Raw genomic sequence first — 23,518 nt, 5'->3', positions numbered from 1 at the left:
TTTTCTCTGGAAAATTGCTGATTCTTAGAAAAGTTGATTCTAAAATTTGTAACAAATGGAAACAAATGGAAAGGGCTAAGAATGTCCAAGGTGGAAGGACTCACTCTACTGGATATCAAGACTTTTAGCAAAGCAATAAGAAGAATGCCACTGATGCAAAGACAGACAAATCAATGGGGAAGAAAACAACTTAGAAATTACCTTGCACTGAGTCTGAAAAATACAAATTTTTCTATAAAAAGTGCTAGGATAACTGGGTAGCCATATAAGCATTAGAAAATGAATTAAGAGAGATAACTTTTTAAAGAAAACATCAATTAGGAATCACATTTTCTTAAAATCCTAAAAGCTTTCCAATACTAAACACAATCCCATGTAAAGGAAAAGGTATCCAAATGATAAGAGACTGCTCCGTAGCAAGTTGGAATCTCCAAGTCTATGGAAGAGGGTCTTCACAATTCTGAATTAAAATCATCTGCAATTTAAAAATTATGCCTCCAGCCTGGGCAACGTGGTAAAACCCTATATCTACAAAAAGTACAAATATTAGCCAGGCGTGGTGATGCACATGGTGGTAGGTTCTTGGGAGGCTGAGGTCAGAGGACTGCTTGAGCTGGGAGGTTAAGGCTGCAATGAGCTGAGATTGCACCACTGCACTCCAGCCTGGGTCACAGAGTGAGACCCTGTCTCAAAAAGAAAAAAAAAAAGAAAAAAAGATAAAAGATTAAAAAAAAAGTGATGCCTACTTCAACTGTCAATCATGTATGGAAGACAGAATAGAGACATTGAGATGTCTAAGACCTCTAAAAATCTGGCTGCCACACTCCATCCTTCTACAGAAAACAACTGGAGAAAAGGAGTAACTTAAAGCAAAGGAAGACATGGGAGCCTGGAAAAACAGACTCAACACAGAAGAAAGAAAATGGAAACTCTAAGATTGCCAGTGAAGGGAAGTCTCAGCTTGGAAAGCAACCTACACCAATCATATAAGTAAAACTCACAGCAACATTACCCATAATTCCAAAAAACCTGGAAACAATTTCTATGTTCAATAGCAAAATGACTGGCCAACCTTTGTAAAATACTACATCAAAATACAATGTAACTTTGAAAAAATGGCAGGGGCCAAGCAAGGTGATTCAAGCCTATAGTCCCATCACTTTGGGAGGCCGAGGTGGGAGGATCACTTGATCCCAGAAGTTCGAGACCAGCCTAGGCAAGAAAACTCACACACAGACACACACACACACACCCCCCCCCACACACACACACCCATTCCCCAATCACATACACACCTCAATTCTAACTTTCAAAGAAGCACATAAAAGTAAACATTAGTCCAATTTATTTTTTATTTTGGTACGAGAACTTAGAAGACTAAAAATCAGAAAGAAAAATAATTTCCAGTTGGGGGAGACTAGACTGAAGAAATGCCACTATACTTCTTTCTACCAAGTGTCAATAATAACATGATACCGAGGGACCATGTGGCACCTTCTTTGTTCTCAATTTCTTTCTTTCTTCCTTTTTTTTCCTTTTCCTAAACCTCAAAAATGCAAACTCTTAGACTGACAGTGAAGGGAAGTCCCAGTGTGATCAGATATGATTCCTAGCTCTTGGGAAAAAAACAGTCTAACTTGGTCTGAGGGAGAAAAACTGAGAAATACAACTGAAGAAGAAAATGAACAATCAGAAAAGCACATGCAAAATACAAAGCAAAAAAATCATGAAATCTTATCAGAAAAAGTATTCATATAATGTACAAACTATATGTATGATTTAAAAATTGCATAATAGGGTCTACATAATGTGAAATTTTATAGACATCTTCAGGATTTCAGAGTTCTCACTTATGATTAAACGATATTAATAAAGATAATAAACGTAGGAAAACTAAATTGCTTTTGAAAAGCTAGGCACTAAAAATACATAATGTATCACCAAAAAATTTCAGAGTAATATGAATTGGCACTGTGAAATATTTATTTGATTTTAATTTTAAACAATCTTACTAGGAAAGCAACTGATTTTACTAGTAAAACAAAGACATAAATTCTAAAATCCACAAGTAGTTTGACAAAACAGTTCAACAGTTTAAAATTAGGGAAACAGTTTAAAGTTGAAAACTATATTTTTGGAACAAAAATTATTTGTCTCTCAAGAGAAATCCTAAGCTGACTAATGTCATTCTTCCCTGTGCTATTCAAAAGTACGCATGACGCGTTCTTACCTGGAATAAGATCTGCATAGGTCAAGCTAACATATAAGATACTGATAAGTATTTTATCAGCAAGTGGATCAAGAGCACTTCCCAAAGCTGATCTTTGATTGGCCCAGTTTCGAGCAATAAATCCATCCAACTGAAAATAGAAGTTTTTTTTTATATATATAAATGTCATAACAGGAACAAAGCAGATATTCTGAAGCTTAAGATATACCAGAATAACAATTATACTTGCATAAAATGTTAACAAAATGTCTTCTGTTTCTTATCCCCAAACATTCTCATTCTTTCGCTGGTATACATTTCACTTTTAAATTAGCAACTGGTCTTAAAATAAATGCACATTTATTTTCTTTCCCCCTCAAGTCCTTCTGGTTATTTCTCGGTATTTTCACAAGGCCCCTTTGTGGGATGAACCCAAATACACATTTAGAGATACGGTTAGTGATGTATTTACAGCTATAAAGAACCCAAAGAAAACTCAAAGAAAGCATGAACGGCAGAGCCTGGACTAGGATAATATAATCCAACTCTGTTAAAACTTACCATTTTTCTGTTTTTCAACTCATTTTGCTCAATACCACTGTTTATTCCATATTCTGACTGTATCTGCATTACTTACATTTGAATAGAAAACTCAATCCTCTCTACCTGGCCTAGTTAAAATTCTGATACTTAAATTATTTATTTTTATATTATTGTGATTAAAAATAAACTATTTAAAGCATAAGTCACATCTAGTTGCTAGTGGGCCAAATGGGGCCTGTAAGCTGGTTCTGTTTGACCTATCAGAGCTTTTAAAAACTGTAATTAGTTATCAACATGTAAGTATTCAATTCTTCCCATAAAAACCCAGGTCTCCATCCTAACTTGAGAAAGGAGCGGTCTGGCCACTCTGGGGCCACAAAATGGACTGAAATCAAGTACTGTCTATTCACACTAAACAAGGCAGATATTTTCTGGTTTATCCAAGTCCCTTCCTGGCTTTTACTCATTTAACTTCAAGTTTCAACAAATGTTTGAGTTCTCTAATACTATTTCTAAGGGGAAAAAAGATTCATTTAGACGCAATTAATCATGGTTCATTTTAAAGAACAAGTAAGTTGTCCATATCTCAAGTATTCCAATGAGTTAGAGGAGACAGCGGTAGTCCAGGACCGTGGTAAAAAAAAAATGTGGTCTTTGTAGCAGAACAGAAGCTGTTCAAGTCCTGGCTCTGCCACTTAGTAGCTGTGTGATCTTGGATAAGTTATTTGGCCTGACTAAGCCTTAGTTTCCTCATCTGTAAAACAGAGATAAATTACCTACCTCAAAGGGGTGGTTGTCTTCAGCACACAATGTGATTAATACTTGTTCAGCACTCAGCACTTAGTAAATCCTCAAAAAAAGCAGTTACTAGCTATTACTATTGCAACTGAAAAAATCTATTTCCTTCTTAAGCATATGAACAGAAAAGTACCTAGCCTGGGGAGCTGGGACCTTGGAAGATCAGGTTTAGTTCAGTTGCTGACCTCAGGGAACTTAACCTTTCACTTTTTCGCCATCATCACCCTCTCATCTTCACTATTCCTCTAACCCACACTAGATTCCAAGGTCATCAACATCATTCCTTTATAAACATCTGTAACTCCCCTTCACTCCACTCTCCTTCAACACTGCTTAAAAGCAACTCTCCATGTACTCTGGGCCTGCACCTAAGAGCTGAATAGTGCTTAAGGAAAACACACAAATGGGAAGACTGGTCTCACTTCAAACTGATGACCACAAATCTCCCATGGGCACCCAATACTGCCTAGCAATTCCACACTTGTTTACCATATTTACCCTCTCTTTTCACACTGTCTCTTCCACACTGTCTCTGCTCTCACCTCAGACCTAACTCCATCCCTCTCGCTCATGGTCATGTCTGTATTTTCCTTAAGGAAAAAGAAAAACGTAGTCAGCCCATCCTCATATTCCCATCATCAAATCCCCCACCTACCTGCATCCATTCATTCTCTCTGCCTTCCTTCATCCGTTCCCATGCCCTCTCACCTTCTGTGACCTGCCTCCCTTCTTCCCCATCTCCCCTTGCATCATCCATCTCTCCCTTTCATTTGATCTCTCTACCTGATCATTTAATTAATCAGTTAACTAACAACAAAAATTCACTGGGCACAGTGGCACACCTATAGTCCCAGCTACTTGGAAGGCTGAGGTGGGAGGATCGTTTGAAGCCAGGAGTTCAAGGCCAACCTGGGCAACATGAGATTTATCTCAAAAAAAAAAAAAAAAAAAAAAAAAAAAAGGCCAAACAAAAATTCCCCAGTATATACATATACTCCAGCATATATTTTTATATATAGGATTTTATATCTATCTATCTATATACATATAGATATAATTCCCCAGTATGTATCTTTTTAAAAGACCCTTCTGTGATCCTATTTCTCTATCCCCCTACAAAGCAAAACTGCTTCAAAGGAACGTCCAATGTCATTACCATCTCACATGTGTTCATCGACCCACTCCAATTGTCCCCACCCCTCCAGAGGTGAGGCTCGTAAAGGTCACCAAGGAATTCCGCATTTTTAGAGTACCTGACCTCGACACAACTGAAGCACTTTCTCCACTTTCTGGGAAATCTCACTGCCTAATTTTCTTCCTCGCCAGCTATTCCTTCCCAGGGTTCCTGACTGGCTTCTTTTCTGGTGCTTTACTTGTTGCTCATTTCTCTGACCCTTCATTCCTGTTACCTCAGCCTGGATGATTTTACCCAGATCCAACCATCTATATCTGACAGCTCCCAAATTTCTCTCTCTGTAACGATGACTTCCTCCAACTCCAAACTACTAAACTGCCCAACTGATACTTCTATGTGGATAGGCAACAGAATTCTTAGTATTCTCCCTTGAACTCTGCCCTCCTCAAGTGTTGCCCATCACAGAAAATGTCATTTCCATGAACCTGGTTTTAGAAGAGAATTTTTTTTTTTAAGTAAGACCCTAGTATTCATATTTGACTCTTCCCACTCTCACTCCATATCTAATCCATCCACATATTACTTCTGTCTTTAAAATATATCTCAAACCCACATACTTCTCTCCAACTCCAAACTCCAACCCCAGTCTAAGCTCCCACCACTGCTGCCATGGATCACGGCCAGCCCCTAACCAGTTACTCTGCTTCCACTCTTGCTGGATCATGGTCAGCCCCCTAACCACTTACTCAGCTTCCACTCTTAGCTGTCTATAATCCATTTTCCACACACAACGCAATCAGACTTTGTCATTCCCTGGCTTAAACTGATGAGTCCGACCACCTCCCAGTGGCCAATTGAAAGGCACTAAAATCTCCATGGAACAAATGTGAAACGTGGCACCAGTTAACTTAGGTTTCCACAAACATCATCTTATATATTTAGAAAAATGTTAATGGGGCCTCTCTAACATTCAATGAATACTGCAATCTCATGTGGCAGCTTACAAGAAAAAAAAAACGTAGCAGACAAAAAAGGAGACTACAGTAACTGAAAAAGATCTTGTCTGTGATGTTAAAAAAAAAAACCGTTATCAGTATAATGGCCTTTGACAGACTTGGAGATAATATTAACAATGAATGCAGGCTTTGGGATAAAAGAAGGGACAGGCCAGCTGTGGTGGCTCACGCCTGTAATCCCAGGCTGAGGGAGGCCGAGGTGGGTGGATCACCTGAGGTCAGGAGCTCGAGACCAGCCTGGCCAACATGATGAAACCCCATCTCTACTAAAAATACAAAAATTAGCCAGGCATGGTGGTGCATGCCTGTAACCCCAGCTACCCAGGAGGCTGAGGCAGGAGAACTGCTGGAACCCAAGACGCAGAGGCTGCAGTGAGCCGACATCACGCCACTGCACTCCAGCCTGGGCGACAGAGTCAGTCTCCCGTCTCCCAAAAAAAAAAAAAAAAAGCAGGGACAAAAGAAAAGGAGAAAGATTGTGAGAATGGGAAGAGGTAGTGACAAATATTAGTAGATGCTAAACTCTGGAAAAAGAGAGGTAAAGCCAATTTGGGAGGCTATGTTTGAAGCAGGTTTGGAAATGCCATGTAACAATGCAAATGCTCTCTTTTGTCTGCACTCCAAAATCTTCTGTTAATTTTATGTTGCCCACCAATGCTACTGCTACTAGGAAGGTGGAATTTTGTTTCTATGAACCTCGAAGGGAACAGCTGATGTTACAAAGAAAGACGGCATACAACTTTTATTAATATAAAACTAGTTTCTCTCGATTCTCACTCAATAAATATTGAGCAAAGCTTTTCAAACATAAATTAGTTTGAAGAGGCACCAAAGCACCGCCTGTCTGGATGCTCATATAGATCTCAGACCAACCTTGTACAAGAATATAATGTATCTATTTCTCCTGCTAACTCTGCCCTGGTTTAAAATTATTCCTTCATCTTTTCCACACTTCCCTCAACTATGTTTTTATACAGCATGAAGTTTTTCTTTTTTTTTTTTTTAAGAGACAAGGTCTTGCTCTGTCACCCAGGCTAGAGTACAGTGGTGCGATCATAGCTCACTGCAGCCTTGAACTCCTGAGCTCAAGCAATCCTCCTGCCTCAGCCTCCTGAGTACCTAGGACTGCAGGCGTATGCCACCATGCCCAGCTAATTTTTAAATTTTTTGTAGAGATAGGCTCTTGCTATGTTGTGCAGGTTGGTCTCAAACTCCTGACCTCTCAAAGCACTGGAATTACAAGTGTAAGCCACTGTGTCCAGCCAGTTTTATAATGCATTTCGAAACTTTTTTGAAATAAAGTTGGTAATACAAATAATGTCATACATGATGATGGCTAGCCAGTCCACAAAAGCCTATTTAATGTAGCCTTCTGTTATAAAATTATTTTCCATTTCTAATTTGAGATCATCTGAATAAATCCTCCTCTCCTCTTCAAAACTAACAATGTAGTATCAAGGAGAGCTCCTCTTCTTTGTCCATCTGCTGAGGGAGGAGAAGGAAGGAAGGACGTCCAATTGTCAGCCCAGAGCAGAGTATTCTGCAGGGCAGTCAGAGGGGTGTAGAGCAGAGATCAGAAAATAAATCTGTGGGGGTACCTACAGCCTTCTGCTAGCATGAAACCTGAGCAAAGCTATGACTTCTACATGCTCCTGGTCATATCCCAGTTCCCTGGGTCATAACAACTGGTCCAGTTTCCCTCTCCACTAGGAAAACCAACTTTTTTTTGCAGATCTGAGTATTCCTCTTTACCACAATACATAGAAAAGTCATCTCAGATCTCCTCTCCTTTATTTCTATCCCTAAAGCAAGCACTCAGCTCTTTGGAAATTTCTAAGGGTGTTTCTTTCACTCTTAAAAATCAAGAGTACAAAGTATCCCCTCCTTTACTTCCTTACAACCTTCGCTTCCTCCCTGAAATCACATGAAAAAAAAAACAAATCCCATATAGATGCTAAAGACAAAGTCCTCACAAAAAGTACTACGTCAAATTCATCTTAAGGTTTTCCTCCCAAGGAAAAGCAGGCTAAGGCTATGCTATTTCGGTTTAGTAGTACAGACCAGGATTTGGAAGGAGAGCAAACTGGGAGTGCATTTACAACTTACCAAATCTGTTAGTCCAGCTAAAGCAAAAACTCCTAGTGCAATATTAAAATCTTCTTCAATAATCAAATAGCCCAGAACTGGGGCCAAGCCAATTCTCGTCATTGACAACATATTCGGGATTGTCCATGGGTTTTCATACTGAAACACAAAGACAACAAAATTTAAATAAAATACTATGAATTCATACTTTGAATAACTATATACATACATTAGAAAAATATACTTCATCAACTTCAGTCAGAAGCTACATAAACTTTAAATTTAGTACATTAAATTGAATTTTAAAATCCATTCTGTTCTTTTTACAGATATCTCCCTAAAATCTTCTTTCAAGAATACAGAAGATGGCTGGGCATGATGGCTCACGCCTATAATCCCTGCACTTCAGGAGGCTGAGGCAGGAGGATCCCTTAAGCCCAGGAATTAGAGACCAGCCTGGGAAACATGGAGAGAATCCCATCTCAATTTTTTTTAATTAAAAAAAGAAGAAAAAAGAATACAAAAGATGAAGATGTATCATGTACCGAAACACAGAGTAAGGTGTCTTACATATTATAGGTTTCCTTTTCTCTTTTTTTTTTTTTTTTCTGAGATGGAGTCTAGTTCTGTTGCCCAGGCTGGAGTGCAGTGGCACGATCTCGGCTTACTGCAACCTCCACCTCCCGGGTTCAAGTGATTCTTCTGCCTCAGCCTCCCAAGTAGCTGGGATTACAGGTGCCCGCCACCATGCCCAGCTAATTTTTGTATTTTTAGTAGAGATGGGGTTTCACTGTGTTGGCCAGGCTGGTCTCAAACTCCTGACCTCGTGATCCACCCGCCTCGGCCTCCCAAAGTGCTGGGATTACAGGCGTGAGCCACCGTGCCCGGCCTATTATAGGTTTTCTTAAGAGAGGGAAGACAGAACACATGTATTATCTGCCATATAAGCTAAGCCTTTAATATATAACTTCATTGTAAGAACTCAGAACTTTCAACACTCTGCTTTTAAAGGTGAAACTTCAGGAAGATCTTGTAAATAGACAAACAGTGTCTACTTACAAGTAAAAGTGTCAGGAAAAAAGGCCAAATTATCAACTCCAGGCATTCAGCTTTAAATACTTACTGCAAAGAATCTCCCTCACTCCCTTACACATATCTAAAGAATGCTAAATGCTATATAGAGTGTATGGAGGTTTGAATGAAGAGAACAAAAACAGATTTAATTCTATAACCTCATCACTAAGTCAGAGAACTGCTAGAAGAAAATGGAGATAGGAATAGGGATTGTGATATTTGGAAATCGAGAAATTGTGTAAATTTGTTCAAAACAGTCATGGAAATGTTAAGATCCTCAACTAAAAACCAATGACTTTCACAGCTCCCATCTGGGGGCTTTGCAATTCCTAGACAACTCATTTGGAGCCAAGCTGTTTGAAGTTGGCACTAACAAAAGAGCTCTTTGGCAGCTGTCTGAAGAACATCCCCTTCTTGCCAAACAGAATCTGACTCATGAGAGGGTATTTCAGCTTTGAAAAGCCTCGGCCCAGCGGAGCTAAGACACCTTGCACAACAGGGTACAGAAATAACAACAAGAAAACGCCTTTCCCTGAAGCCTAGATTTTTTTTTCTCCGCTGTGTCAAGACTGCCAATTCCACTCCATGAGACTTTCTCTTCTCTAGAACCCCTTTTAACCTCCTTCTTAATCAGTACTAGCCAACTTGCCTGAATCTTAATTTTGGTTGTAAAAAAGGTGGCAAAGGCCATTTCTGAAGATTCTTTTAAAATTCTATGAACTATCCTGTAAAAAAAAAAAAAAAGTATTCTCTAAAGACACTATGTCTGTGTTTATAAAAGAAACCCAGCAAGAAAGCACCTCAGCTTGGAGGGATAATTAAATAGTTATTGCTGGGGTCAGGTGGCAGAATACTGTCATTGAAAGCTATCGAAAAACTTCAAATTATCCGAAGAGCAATCACAAAACAAGAAGCAATACAAACCTCTACTCTGAGATCTTTTACTGAAAGTAATCCACATTATACAATGAAAACATTCTTGGAATACATCCCAAATTCAAGTTCAAATATCAGAGTGTTTCAGAGTCCAAAGAAAAAAGATAAGTCTGTTGACCATACTATGGTAGAGAATAAGTCAAATACTGATCAAAGGTTACAGCAACTCAAAGGGAAGAGTGGGAGGGGAGAAGGCTGCACATGGTTGCGAAAAAGCAGTAAGCAAAAGATCAGAAAAAAGGTCCCCAGATTAACTTCAGAAATTATCCACAGGGCAAAATTAAAGACAAAGTTGTAAACAGAAACATCATTTCATTTGGCGAATTAACAAACAGAACTGAATGTTGCTGGAACAGTGAAGGGAGTTCTTTTTAGCTCCACATAGAATATTTCGGTTAAGGTGTCTCATTAATTTGTAATCATTAAATCCGTAAAAGTTTCAAAGTTAACATTAGGAGAGCTAATCTCAGATTACTCAACCAGATAACCTGTGGCATACTCGACCAACTACTGCCGTTCTGGGAAGGACTTCAGTCAGGATATGGCAACTTCAAAGTATCCAGCATTCAAACCCCAACATGCTTTAGCTATTAGTGGAGTTGAGACCCCTGCCAGGATCTGGCCACCTCAACCCATGCTGTACAACTGATGAAAGCAGTACAGGGGCCACTGAAGACATAACAATTGAAGATGTAATAATTGCATGAGTCTTGCTAACATGACATCAAAAGCTCTCCCACACTCATGCTCGGGTGTCTTCTGTCTGGGCAGCATATCAACAGGTAAGTGGACAAATACTTCCCTCCGTTACCTCAAGAATAGTTTAAATCTTTTTCTATAAAGGTTAAAAGATCCTTTAATGACGACCTAAATTATTTAATTACCTTCATCCTATAATGTGTAAGGTTACCAAAGGTCAAATGATGGTGAACGGAACTTGCACAAGCAAACAGAAGGGCCTGTATACCTTTCTAAATATTCCCAAAGACTTGCCCTAAACACTGGGGATTCACTTCAAAAGGATTAAAAATAGGCTTTTAGTAAGACAAGCGAAGGCTACCTTTACCAACGCATTATGCAGAGGCGGCCCTTCCAGCAACAGGTGCAGATAGAAGGGGGATGAGAGGATTTCTAACTTGACCACAGAGACCGTAGGTGGACCCCGCCGGTGACCCTGAAATTCATCCTGACCGAATGACCTGCCAGTAACTTCTTTTCAGGGAAGAGTCTAAAAGTTAGGGAACGGAAGCGTCCGAGCTGCACCACCCAGAGCATGTTACTTGAGTGCAGGGGCGGCGACCCCAGCCCAGGGCCGGCCCCCCGCCGCCTCATCGGTACGTACCAGGCTGGGGGTGCTCGCCGGGCCCCACTGGCCGCCCGGGGCTTCGGCAGCGGCGCCCGCTCCGGCCGCTGGCCTGGGGGCCGCCTTCCCCGCGCCCGAGCAGTGGTTCCGCTGGCCGATCCCGGGCAGCCGCAAGCCAAGAGCGGCCGGACGCAGCCTCCAGCGTTCGGCCAGGCAGCCCAAGCAGCATGGCACGGGCGGCAGCAGGGCCCAGCAAGCGCGCCGCTTACTCGGCCGCGTTCCCGGAGCCCAAGCGGCGCCGCGCAGGGCCCCCCACGAGCCGCGCGCCACGCGCAAGGCTAGCATGGCCCTGCGGCCGCGCCGCGGGGACTCGGGCGGCGAGAGCTCAGCAGCCTGGGACACTGGCGAGCCGCTTCTCCATGGAGACCCAGCAACCACTCAAACACTGGGCCACCGCTGCCTCCATACTACTTTACACACCCCAGCACGCTCCACTTATACAGGTGGCAGGAAGCCGCCAAGGGCGGACGCCTTCGCGACGCTTTTACGACACCGTCGTCGTCGGGCTTCCAGGCGCCCCTGGCACAGCGGAGGAGCGCGCGTCAGGCTCAGTGGGTTTTGGGAAGCAGCGGGTACGCGGCGCTCTCTTCTCTTGGCCCGCAGCCCGGAGCCAAGGCCCGGGGGTGGGCGGGGGAAGGGGAAAAACGAACAAGATAGGATGACCGCGCAGCCGACGTAGCCGCGAGGGGGCCGGAGCCACCTCAGGCCCTGGCCTGAAACCCTCTGAGGAGGGTGGCCGGCAGAAGGGCCCCCTCCAAGGTGCGTGCGGCGCCCTACGGTTCTTGTGGGTGGTTTACAGTATCTAGTACAGAAGAAATGATTAATAAATATTGGCTCTGTAATTCTCTCCTTTTTGAGCATTGAATAAAGATGCACATGCTAAAAATATAAGCATTAGTAAATGTTAGTAATAGCAATGGCTGATTGTTTTGCTGAAAACAGTAATACTATATTATCCAGAATCAATGTTTACCTATGAGAATTGTGTTTTTAAATAGTTTTTAAATTATTTTAAATTTTTACATTGCTAGTACAAAAGTTTCAATTATACTATATAACCAGGCTATAGTGCATCATCCCGTTTAATCCTCCCAACGACTGCAAGATGAGGGTTCCATTATTACTTTTACAGATAAGGAAACTTAGGTGTAGAGAGGTTAAGAAACTTGCCTATAATATCCGAGACAGTTATGAATCAGTTCACCATTAATCAGCTGATTAATATATTCAGATTAGTATACTAAACATACTGATACATCAATATTTGCAATGTTACAGAATTTTTTCTTGTTGAATTCAGTGTTGAACTGAATTTGAATGATTATTACTGCCGCCTCTCCACTATCGCCCCACTAACCCCATCTATGATGGCTGAACTACCTTACAGTTGAGTTTAAAGTCTTAATTCGGGTAGTTAGGAAAGGGAAAGACCAACTGAAAGTGAGCAACATTGTAGATGAAGCAGCGGGTATTTATCCAAAAAAAAATCTATTTCTTACATTGAAATCCTGACATTGAGAGAAAAATTGAAACTTCTGCAACAGCAATGTAAAAATTTTAAAAAATTTAAAAACTATTTAAAAACACAGTTCTCATAGGTAAACATTGATTCTGGATAACCCTGGCAAGAGGGAGTGAGCAGGATTCCAGTCTCTCCCTTCCTTTCATGAGATTGCCTTTATTCACACTCCGCTTCCTAAGACACTCATTGTGTCTTGGGACTTCTTTCTATTCCCTATATTCAGCCTGTACTTCATCTGCCTCTAATCCTTGGCACTGAGGACACAAACTTGCTTTTGTGTTTTTTCCATTTGTTGCTCTGATAGGTTTTATTTCTATTACTTATGGTATTTGTCCAACCTTTTATTAATTTTTTCTAAATTAATTCTAGTTACTGTGTTGATTTCTTCAACTTCCATACTACTATTTATGGTAATCTAGTTTTATCCAGGCTTTGTGCCCTCAAGAATAACACCATTACCTGAGCTCTTCACTTATTTGCCTTATTGTTTGGAGCTAGCATTCATAGGTTTCTGTTTTAGATACCATTTTAGTTGTATATATTTTTTGTATATTTCAAAATATGGAATTAAATTATAGTTATCAGTGTTTAAAATAGAACATCCCCAAAATTATCTATGTAGCAAATTTTATGTTCTTCCTATTTTTCACTTCAATATAAAATTAGAGAAAAAAACTCCAAGATACAATAGAGTCCGCCAATTAAAATATAATAAACTGTTTTGTATTAAAAAAGCCAGCTCTACTACAGACTGCTGATGGCTAATTGTCTTTAAAAAGTAGGAAAATAAAGTGGCTGGCATTTTGGCCTGAAGGACAATGACTGCTCAATACTTATGACTAAAGAGTAACATGCTTTTAACAAACTGTTTCCCTAACATTTTAAGACGGGAGAACATCCAGCTATCAGTCTTTGATCTCATTTTCTAGAACTTGACAGAAGTCAATAAATGAACAGGTTAATCTGGGATAAAGGATGGAGAAAATGCAGAAACCCAGTGAAGTAGAGTTTAGAGCAGGGCAGGAGGCAGAGGAAACCAAAATATTCTACAGTTAGTAACTGGTTTATAATGTTCATTTCCTGTTTTATGAATTCTGTAATAATTTCTATCCAAGTAGATTAAACACACAGGCACCTCATATGTCTGAAGGGACTGGGAATATCTGTCATTGAACTTTTTTCCCAAATGGGGAAAAAATTAGAATAGTAAGTCTGTAATAAAAATATAAATAAAAATCTATATATAAATTCTAAGTTTCATGAAGTTCATTTCAAATTTTTCTCTCTCCACCCTTGTATCAGAATTATTTTCATAAGTAACCAAAATGTACTGGTCAGGTGTCTTATCCCAACTTCTGTAGTCAGTCATGTAGTGCTTACCCCAAGAGAACCTGAAAAGAGAAAGGATTGTTCAATCTTGAATAATTGGCCTGTTATTAACTGTTTAGTTCATCCTTTCATTGATCCTTTGCTGAGTTGTGAACATAAAAATTCTGCCCCTAGAGGGTAGTATTGTCTTGCCACTTTTAATGTTTTCCTTGGTTAAGTTGCAAAGTGCTGTGTATGACTGTACTGTATATTGGAACAAATTACCTCTTTGCTACAACTTCTTGGAACCTGTTTTTAGCCTTTCTGTTTTTGTTTTTTTGTTTTGTTTTGAGATGAAGCCTCGCCCTGTTCTTGCCCAGGCTAGAGTGCAATGGCGCTATCTCGGCTCATTGCAACTTCCGCCTCCCAGGTTCAAGCGATTCTCCTGCCTCAGCCTCCCAAGCAGCTGGGATTACAAGCGCATGCCACCACGCCCGGCTAACTACTATGTTTTTAGTAGAGACAGGATTTCACCATGTTGGTCAGGCTGGTCTGGAACTCCCAACCTCAGGTAATCTGCCCACCTCGGCCTCCCAAAGTGCTGGGATTACAGGTGTGAGCCACCATGCCCGGGCTGTTTTTAGGCTTTTGAAAATTCTGCAACCCAATCATTCTTTCTCACTTATCACTTCTATTTGAAGTTTAAGCTTTTTGAGAAGAAAATTTTATTCCAAATCTATTATGAATATTTTCTGCCTGGGGATAAATGAACAAAGTCTAGAAATATGTGTACTGCGTTCTTATATCAGATATGCAGTGTAATGTAGTGTTACTTGTGTTATTTAGTCTAGGACACAATAAACTTGGGCTACTTTTTGTTTCCTAAAACCAGAAGATAATGTAAAGAAGGTAGTTTTGCAAATGAGTCTTATGTAAATATTGATTGGAAGTTAAATCAAATTAAAACAGCTGGATATGGTGGCTGATACCTGTAATCCCAGCACTTTCGGAGGCCGAGGTGGGTGGACTGCTTGAACTCAGGAGTTCGAAACCAGCCTGGGCACTGTGAGGACCACCCCCCACCCCCCGCCCCGCACACCATACCCCCCCGCTCCCCCCGCCCACCATCTCTACCAAAAATACAAAAATAAACCTGGGCATGATGGTGGGTGCCTGTGGTACCAGCTACTCAGGAGGCTGAGGTGGGAAGATTGCTTGAGCCCAGGGAGGCAGAAGTTGCAGTGAGCCGAGATTGTGCCCCTGCACTCCATCCAGCCTGGGTGACCCACCAAGACCTTGTCTCAAAAAAAATTCTCTAGCAATCAATGAGTTAAATCTTACAGGAGTAAGCTGTAATTACCAGGCACTAAACCCAAAGATGTGTTTTGAATAACCAGCAATCCAAATAAGGCACAGGTTTCAATCATTGTAATAAGCGCACCGTCCCACAGCCTAAATAGGAAAAAACTAAATGTTGGGATTTAAGATTTGAAACACATGTAAGCAAAAGAGTGCATTGCTGGTAGGGCCAAGCACCTTGGGCATAGCTCCTCAAGACTTGCAGAGATTAACTCCACCTAAACTCTATAATTTAGATTACTGTTTAAATTATCAAGAGACCTAAACTAATTCTCCTTTTCATTTTTGTTATTTTATTTTTATGTAAGAGACAGGGTCTTACTATGTTGCCCAGGCTAGAATGCCGTGGCTCTTCACGGGGCGATCCCACTACTGACCGGGACGGGAATTTTGACCTGCTCCATTTCTGGCCTGGGCAGGTTCACCCCTCCTTAGGAAATCTGGTGGCCCACCACTCCCAGGAGATCAACATGTTGATGCCGAACTTAGTGTGGACACCCAGTCAGCATAGCACACTATAATAGCCCAGAATTCCTGGCTTCAAGCAATCCTCCTGCCTCAGCCTCCTGTGTAGCTGGGACTACAGGCATGTGCCACTGCACCTGGCTAAACTAATTCTTATGTCAACTTCTAGTGCCAACCTTTCCACATTTCTTCCTGAAAATGTATTGATGTCACTAGAATATGTGAACAATTAAGTCATTACTAAGTTTTTATATGGTTGTTTTGGAACCTTTAAAAGAAATAACATTCTCGTAAGGCAGGCATTATCTGCAAATAAGAAAGTAAAAAGGGTTGGTTTTAATATTTTTTTCCTCTCTGCTCATATTTTAAAGGTGATAAAGGGATTGTTAACATCATTTAGTGTACAACTAGCTTTATTTTCCATTCCATTCCTCCTTCCTGTAAAGATTTAAGAATCTTGTTTTCCTTTTGTTACAGGGGTCCCCAACCCCTGGGCTGTGGACCAGTACCAATCCATGGCCTGTTAGGAACCAGGCCACACAGCAGGAGGTGAGCGGCAGGCAAGCGAGCATCACCACCTGAGCTCTGCTTCCTGCCAGGTCAGCAGCGCATTAGATTCTCATGGGAGCGTGAACCCTACTGTGAACTGCACATGTGAGGAATCTAGGTTGTGCGTTCCTTATGAGAATCTAATGATGACTTGAGGTGGAAGTTTCATCCCGAAACATTCCCCCATCCAGGTCCGTGGAAAACTGTCTTCCTTGAAACCAGTCCCTGTTGCCAAAAAGGTTGGGGATTGCTGGTTCAGAAAGCTTTGTTTTAACGTTACATCCAACTATCCTTTCTATTCAGATCATGTGACAGAATTTCCAAAAATGGTAAACCACCTGTTTCCCTCTGGTCCTGCGGAAAAAAAATTAAACCAGTACTGTGGTCTCTTTAAACAGTTTATTTCTGAGAAGAACCTTCAAATGCGAGCACAAGATAATTTCCCCCCCACCAAATCCTAGGCATTTTAGTTCATTTAAAATGGGTTTATGTAATACCTGCAAATGGAACACAAACATACCATTTTTTTTCTTTCTTCTCTCAGCCACATGAAGAATTTTGTTTTTGAACATGGTAAAATATTCTTCAGCTATTAATTTCCTGTACATACTTCATAGTCCTTACTGTTTATATTTTGGGTTTTGTTTTTTTTTTTTTTTTTAGAGACATTGCACTCCACATAGACTCGCTCTGTACCTAGTCTGGAATGCAGTGGTGTGATCATGGTTCAGTGCAGCCTCAAACTCCTGGGCTCAAGCAATCCTACTGCCTCAGCCTCCTGAGTAGCTGGAACCACAGGCACATGCCACCATGCCCAAGTAATTTTTTTTTTTTTTTAAGAGATAGGGTCTTCCTATATATTCCCTGGGCTGGTTGGTCTCCAACTCCTGACCTTCAACAGTTCTCTTGCCTCGGCCTCCCAAAGTGCTGAGATTACAGATGTGAGCCACCATGCCCAGCTCTGTTTACATTTTTAAAAACCATGTCGCCACACAAGCGAGCATTTTTTATGCAGTTAAATCAGTTTAATAACCTTAACTGTGAGGCTAGGCACAGTGGCTCACACCTGTAATCCTAGCACTTTGGGAGGCCGAGGTGGGCGGATCACCTGAGGTCAGGAGTTCGAGACCAGCCTGATCAATATGGTGAAACCTCGTCTCTACTAAAAATACAAAAATTAGCCGGGCGTGATGGCACGCACCTGTAATCTCAGTTACTCAGGCTGAGACAGGAGAATTGCTTGAACCCCGGCGGCGGAAGTTGCAGTGAGTTGAGATCTCACCATTGCACTCCAGCATGGATGACAGAGCGAAACGCCATCTCAAAAATTAAAAAAACAAAAACCTTAACTGTGGCATACATACTGAGATGTAAAAAAAGATTCTAGAGCCACCCACAGTCCTTGGCTGAAGGCCTCCTTCCCTCATCTGCAAAGCCAGCAATGCTGCATCTGTGCCTTCTTCCGTAGTCACATCTTCCTCTGGCTCTCTTCTGCCTCCCTCCTCCACTTTAAAGGTTCTTTCTAATTATATTGGACCCATGCAGATAATCCAAGATGATCTCCCTATTTTAAGGTCACCTGATTAGCAATCTTCATTTCCCCTTGCTATGTAACCTAACATATTCACAGGTTCTGGGCATTAGGATGTGATGTCTTGCAGGGTGGGTACTATTCTGCCTAGCAAACATGTGAATGCAGTGTTCTGAGGTGCTTCTCAGGACTTAGAAGAGTCATTTTAATACTAAAGATAATATACATTCTCTAAGGAAGAGGAGTTTGCAGACTACCCAGTGTTTTCAATATATCTAGATGTTTCAACCTGAGGAAGCTGATTACTCTCTCTCTCTCTCTCTCTCTCTCTCTCTCTATATATATATATATATATATATATATGGAGACAAAGAGTATATATACTCTACTCTCTAGAGTATATAGACTATATATAGTGCATATATAGAGACTATATATACTCTATACATATCTATATAGTATATATATACACTCTATAGTATATATATACTGTAGAGTAGTATATATTATAGAGTATATAGTATATATAATATATATACTCTATATAGTGTATACTCTAGAGTGTATATACTCTATAGAGTGTGTATATATATATACACACTATATAGTATATATACTGTATATGGAGTGTATATATATACTCTATATAGTGTGTGTGTGTATATATATATACATATATACTCTATATATATGACATGTTGAAATTACTATACATTTCTAGAAGCAAAGACTAAGAGTCTGTAGTCCCAAGGAATTATTCAGTGACTTTGCAAGTCTATGTACTAAGAATAATTCTGATTTAAATGTCAGAACCTGGCTCAGTTTTTGTTTTAACCTTTTTTTTAAATTTTTAATCAGTGTTATGTATACACATGGTAAGTAACTCCATGATATAGAAAAACTGATGATGGAATTCAATAGGTGCACTCTGCCTTTCCATTCCCAAGCCCACGCTCTAGAGCAAGCCTGGTATAGCTTTTGTTTTCAGTTCTTCTGAGGGTTAAATAAAACGAGTAGGTAGTTTTGTGAATTAATATTGCCTTATAATTTTAAGTATAGTACATGACCCAGGTGGAGTGCTTTAGATACAGATGTATGAGTGATTAGTTGCAGGAAACACAAACTACTGTAGCTAGCCACATTTAAAAGGACTGTAAAACAGGGAACTGGATGCTTGCAATATTGTCACAAGGGCTAGGAGTGGGTTCCATACTGGGTCTCCAGAATTAACTCCCAGAAAAACACTGCAGGTCTGTCTGGCTTGCCAGAGGCGCTGCTACCCCACAATAATGAGAAAAGTGAAGAATCAGGGTTGCATCCACCACGCCACTTGCCTCAACAACTGACTGCAAGAATTCTGCTGCAGGGAAATTAAATGTCTCCTCAACCACACATGCCACCAGAACACAAGCAAGAGGAAGATGGCTCTCTCCTCAGTTCTGCATTCCAAATCTCACACATGGGTGTCTGATCAGTGGAACCCAATTCACATCTGGAAATCTACCTGCAAAGGGAGTCTGGGAAATGTGGTTATTTTCTCACCTTCCAGCCCCTGCATTATAGGAAGGCACACTAGGAGAGCAGAATGGACACTGAATACCAAATCACCGTATCATTGTATCTACATTTATCCACCTCTTTGGCTAGTCAATATCCACACCATTGTTTATGAATTCAATGCATTCATAAACAATATATGAATATTGTTTAATATTCTTCTGTATAACAACAGCAACTATAACATGCTAATGTAAGTACGATATTTCCCTTCTTTATCAAAGGAGAGCTATAAAGATCCATCAATCACAGGGTGGTGTTTATTCCTCTTCTCGTTCAGTTATATCCTCACCTTGATATCTCTAGCCTAAAAATGAAATGATCAAGTTGATTACCACCAATACAATTTACTTAACACAATACTGGAAAAGAGAGGAGGCTGGGCATGGTGGCTCACACCTGTAGTCTCAGCTACTCAAGCAGCCCTGGAGTTTGAGACCAGCTTGGGCAACAAAGGAAGACCTCATCTCTACTAAAAATCAAAATTAGCTGGGCATGGTGTTGCATTCCTGTAGTTCCAGCTACTCAGGAGGCTGAGGTAGGAGGATTGCTTGAGCCCAGGAGATCAAGGCTTGATCATGCCACTGCACTCCAGCCTGGGCGACAGAACAAGACCCCCATCTCTTAAAATTTCATCTCGCAGCCAGGTGTAGTGGTGCATGCCTGTAGTCTCAGCTATTCAGGAGGCTGAGGTGGGAGGACTGCTTGAGCTGAGTAGTTCAAGTCCATACTGGACAACATGGCAAGACCACCATCTCTTAAAAAAAGAAACTTTTGGCCGGGCACAATGGCTCACGCCTGTAATCCCGGCACTTTTTGGGAGGCTGAGGCAGGCAATCACCTGAGTTCGGGAGTTAAAAACCAGCCTCACCAACATGGAGAAACCCCGTCTCTACTAAAAATACAAAATTAGCCATGGTGGCACATGCCTATAATCCCAACTACTTGGGAGGCTGAGGCAGGAGAAACGCTTGAACCCAGGAGGCGGAGATTGCAGTGAACCAAGATCGCGCCACTGTACTCCAGCCTGAGCAAAAAGAGCAAAACTCTGTCTCAAAAAAAAAAAAAAAAGAAAAAGAAAAAGAAACTTTCATGATGTAATGTTTTCTTGCTTTGCATGTTTCTGTTCTGACTTTGCATGTTTCTGTTCTGACATTTGTACTTAGGATTTGTTTTAATCAGCAATGGTGACACAGAAACAACTGCCTATGGGAGATTACTTTCATCTCCCAAGAGGGCATGCCATGCCACACCAGGCCACATGAGGAAACACCAAATTCAGTCAGGCAGTAAAGAAGCAAGTGAAAAGCCTAGGCCAGAGCTTTGTTGCTACAGTGGTTGAAAGGTGTGGGGACACCCACTATTGGGCAGGAAGTGAAATACTATATGTTGGGGTCTGTGGTTGGAGGGACTGTAATGTGATGTTTGCACACCCATAAAAGCTGGATTCTAAGGGAAAGCTAAACAACTTTTGTTGTTAGTTTGGCCCTGTGATTAATGGATGCTAAATACATAATGTAAGGAAACATGGAACAATTTCTTCTGAAAATGTAGGTTTATGTCTTTTAAAAAATAAATTTATATAATAGCCTTAACCTTTGAGACTTATTTTCCTCTTTGAACAATAAATTAGTATATTTTCTCTTCTACCACTTTATTTTGGTTGATGTTATTTATGTGTTGACTTTTGTGAAATGTTTTAAATTCTATTAATAGATTTTTTTTTCAGCTTTAAATATCTCTTATTTAGTTTGGAGAGAGTCTCACTCTGTTGCCCAGGCTGGAGTGCAGTGGTACGATGTTGGCTCACTGCAACCTCTGCCTCCCGGGTTCAAGTGATTCTCCTGCCTCAGCCTCCTTAGTAGCTGGGACTACAGGCACACACCACCATGCCTGAGTTATTTGCTTTAAATATCTTTTAACCCCCAGCTTTTAAAGACTTCACTATATTTATACTACTATCTACTTTCTCCATTTTTTTTTTTTTTTTTCTTTAAGAGACAAGGTCTTGCTCTCTTGCCCAGGCTGGAGTGCAGTGGTATAATCATAGCTCACTGTAACCTCAAACTCTCGGGCTCAAGTGATTTCCTACTTCAGCCTCCACAGTAGCTAGGACAATAGGCATGCACCACCGTGCCCAGCTAATCTATTTTTTGTAGAGCTAGGGTCTCAATGTGTTGCATAGGCTGGTCTCAAAACTGGCTTCAAGTGATCCTCCTGCCTAGAACTCCCAAAGCTCTGGGATTACAGATGTGAGCCACTGCACCTGGCCCCTTTTGATTCCTGATTTTTCCTTCTTCACTTAAAAATTTACATTGTGGTCTATGGCAATAGTCTCCACATCTTAATTCTGGTCCTATAGTTAAACATCTGATATACACTGCCAGTTCTTTTTATTTACATTTTCCATTCATCTTCGTTTGCGGGAAGCCGTATTTTAGTAGATTCTCCAACAATGGTTCACATTTCCTGAGTTCTTGTATGCTACAAAGTGTTTGTTGGATTTATACATGATTGATAGTTTGGCTGGCAACCCTGTAACATTTGAATCCTCTCACAACATATGAGAATTCTTGTCTTATTGATCCCACCACCTGAAAGTAGAACGAGGAAAACTCCCTAGCAGCCTATGAAAGGGACATATAACATAACCCTTTTTCAATCAGATGTCTTTGTATGCGACTTCTTTTTTGAATTCAGCAATTTAGGGAGGCATCTCATGCAGAATCCTTTTGTTGCTGTTCCGGTGCAGGTGGGGGCATTCTTCTACCTATTCCTGCTGCAGAAGTGGCAAAGGTGGGGCAGGGAGGCAGCAGCACTTTCTTCCAGTGCCCTGTGTGGCAGTGGAGTGTCAGCAGCTTCTTCCTTAGTCCAATTCTAAGGCATGGTTTTACAAATTGCTGCTGGAAGCTTACCCTCCTGGTTCACCTGCCTTCTAATAATTCCGTGAGCCAAACAAAATACTTTCAAAAAACTTCTCCTGCTTAATCAGTCTGTTTCTAATGTTTCAAGCAAGACTACAAACTACAGCCTGTGGAATAAATGAGACCTATTATTAAATAGCTAAAAACAAAACTCAAGTATTTTGTATTCTTGACATGGGAAAATTTTACGAAGTTCAAAATTTTAGTGTCCATAAATAAAGTTTTATTGGAACACAGAATATGTAATATATTCATTGGTTTATGTATTTGTCTGTATGCCTACATCTGATATGCAAAACTATGAAATATTCATACATATAAAAGGCAGGTCAAAAATATAACTATAAAAAATTTATAAGTAATTTACTTTTAGCCCTTTGGAGAATTTATTTAACAATTAACACATGGCTACCACTACAATTTTTTTTATTTTTTTGAGTCAAGAGTTACTTTATTGCCCAGGCTGGAGTGCAGTGATTGGTGTGATTGTGGCTCACTGTAACCTCAAACTCCTGGGCTCAAAGAATCCTCCTGCCTCAGCCTCACAAGTAGCTGAGACTACAGGCATGTGCCACCATACCCAGCTAAGTTTAAATTTTTTTTTTTTTTTTAAAGAAATGGGGTCTTGCTATGTTGCCCAAGGTTGGTCTCAAACCCTGGCCTCAAGGAATCCTCTCACCTCAGCCTCCTGAGTCGCTGTGATTACAGTGTGAGCTACTGCATCTGGAGACTTTATCACTTCTTAAATTAGTTTATTATATTTAATGCTTTTTTCCTATTATAATACTTTAGGGACATCATTTTTCAGAGAACAGTATTTGACTGTGTGTGTGTGTGTGTGTGTGTGTGTGTGTCTGTCTGTCTGTGCGTGCGTGCATATCTTCACTGAGATGGCTTTAATCTGCAATAAACCCAGGAGGCCCTAACTTGGTGAAGTCCTTTTACATAGTTTGAAGCTGGTAAACTTTTGGGCCTTTTTTCAAGAGGTAACCCTGGTCATTTAGTGATCCAATAAAATTTTCAAAATCAGCAACCTGGAAGAAAACATCAAAAGGTTTAGCCCATTAAGTAACGTGTCAAAATATTACTTTTAAAATAAATCTCTCAAATAATAATATGTACCTGTCAAGTTTCTTGGCCAAAT

At 40.6% G+C, this 23,518-nt stretch overlaps 3 protein-coding genes across 9 annotated transcripts in view; 1 reads left to right on the top strand and 2 right to left on the bottom strand.

The window, feature by feature from the left end:
- The window catches only part of CRLS1 (cardiolipin synthase 1), a 32,000-nt gene extending 20,268 nt beyond the window's left edge, over nucleotides 1–11,732 (bottom strand). The window contains exons 1-3 of one of the 3 annotated variants that reach the window (XM_004061789.5): nucleotides 11,139–11,732; nucleotides 7,808–7,945; nucleotides 2,231–2,360 (exon numbers count right to left, since the gene is read on the bottom strand). In XM_004061789.5, the coding sequence (XP_004061837.1) occupies nucleotides 2,231–2,360; nucleotides 7,808–7,945; nucleotides 11,139–11,444 (574 nt within the window). In that variant the 5' untranslated portion in view covers nucleotides 11,445–11,732. Of the gene's footprint in view, nucleotides 1–2,230; nucleotides 2,361–7,807; nucleotides 7,946–10,284; nucleotides 10,448–11,138 lie in introns of those variants that run through there. The other 2 variants (XM_063702223.1, XM_004061790.5) reach the window with 2 other exon arrangements.
- TRMT6 (tRNA methyltransferase 6 non-catalytic subunit) overlaps nucleotides 10,536–23,518 on the top strand; it is a 69,142-nt gene continuing 56,159 nt past the window's right edge. The window contains exon 1 of the mRNA XM_055372548.2: nucleotides 10,536–10,578. Coding sequence (XP_055228523.2) covers nucleotides 10,541–10,578 — 38 coding nt within the window. The 5' untranslated portion in view covers nucleotides 10,536–10,540. The remainder of the gene's footprint in view (nucleotides 10,579–23,518) is intronic.
- The window catches only part of MCM8 (minichromosome maintenance 8 homologous recombination repair factor), a 50,188-nt gene continuing 43,417 nt past the window's right edge, over nucleotides 16,748–23,518 (bottom strand). For all 5 annotated transcript variants that reach the window (XM_004061784.5, XM_055372544.2, XM_055372545.2 and 2 more), the window contains one exon: nucleotides 16,748–23,408. In XM_004061784.5, the coding sequence (XP_004061832.3) occupies nucleotides 23,316–23,408 (93 nt within the window). In that variant the 3' untranslated portion in view covers nucleotides 16,748–23,315. The remainder of the gene's footprint in view (nucleotides 23,409–23,518) is intronic.

This window comes from Gorilla gorilla, chromosome 21 (genome assembly GCF_029281585.2).
Source record: "Gorilla gorilla gorilla isolate KB3781 chromosome 21, NHGRI_mGorGor1-v2.1_pri, whole genome shotgun sequence".
In the NCBI taxonomy this organism is placed as follows: domain Eukaryota; kingdom Metazoa; phylum Chordata; class Mammalia; order Primates; family Hominidae; genus Gorilla; species Gorilla gorilla.
The sequence above is the reverse complement of the archived record's forward strand: the minus strand, read 5'-3'. Positions and strand labels throughout refer to the sequence as shown.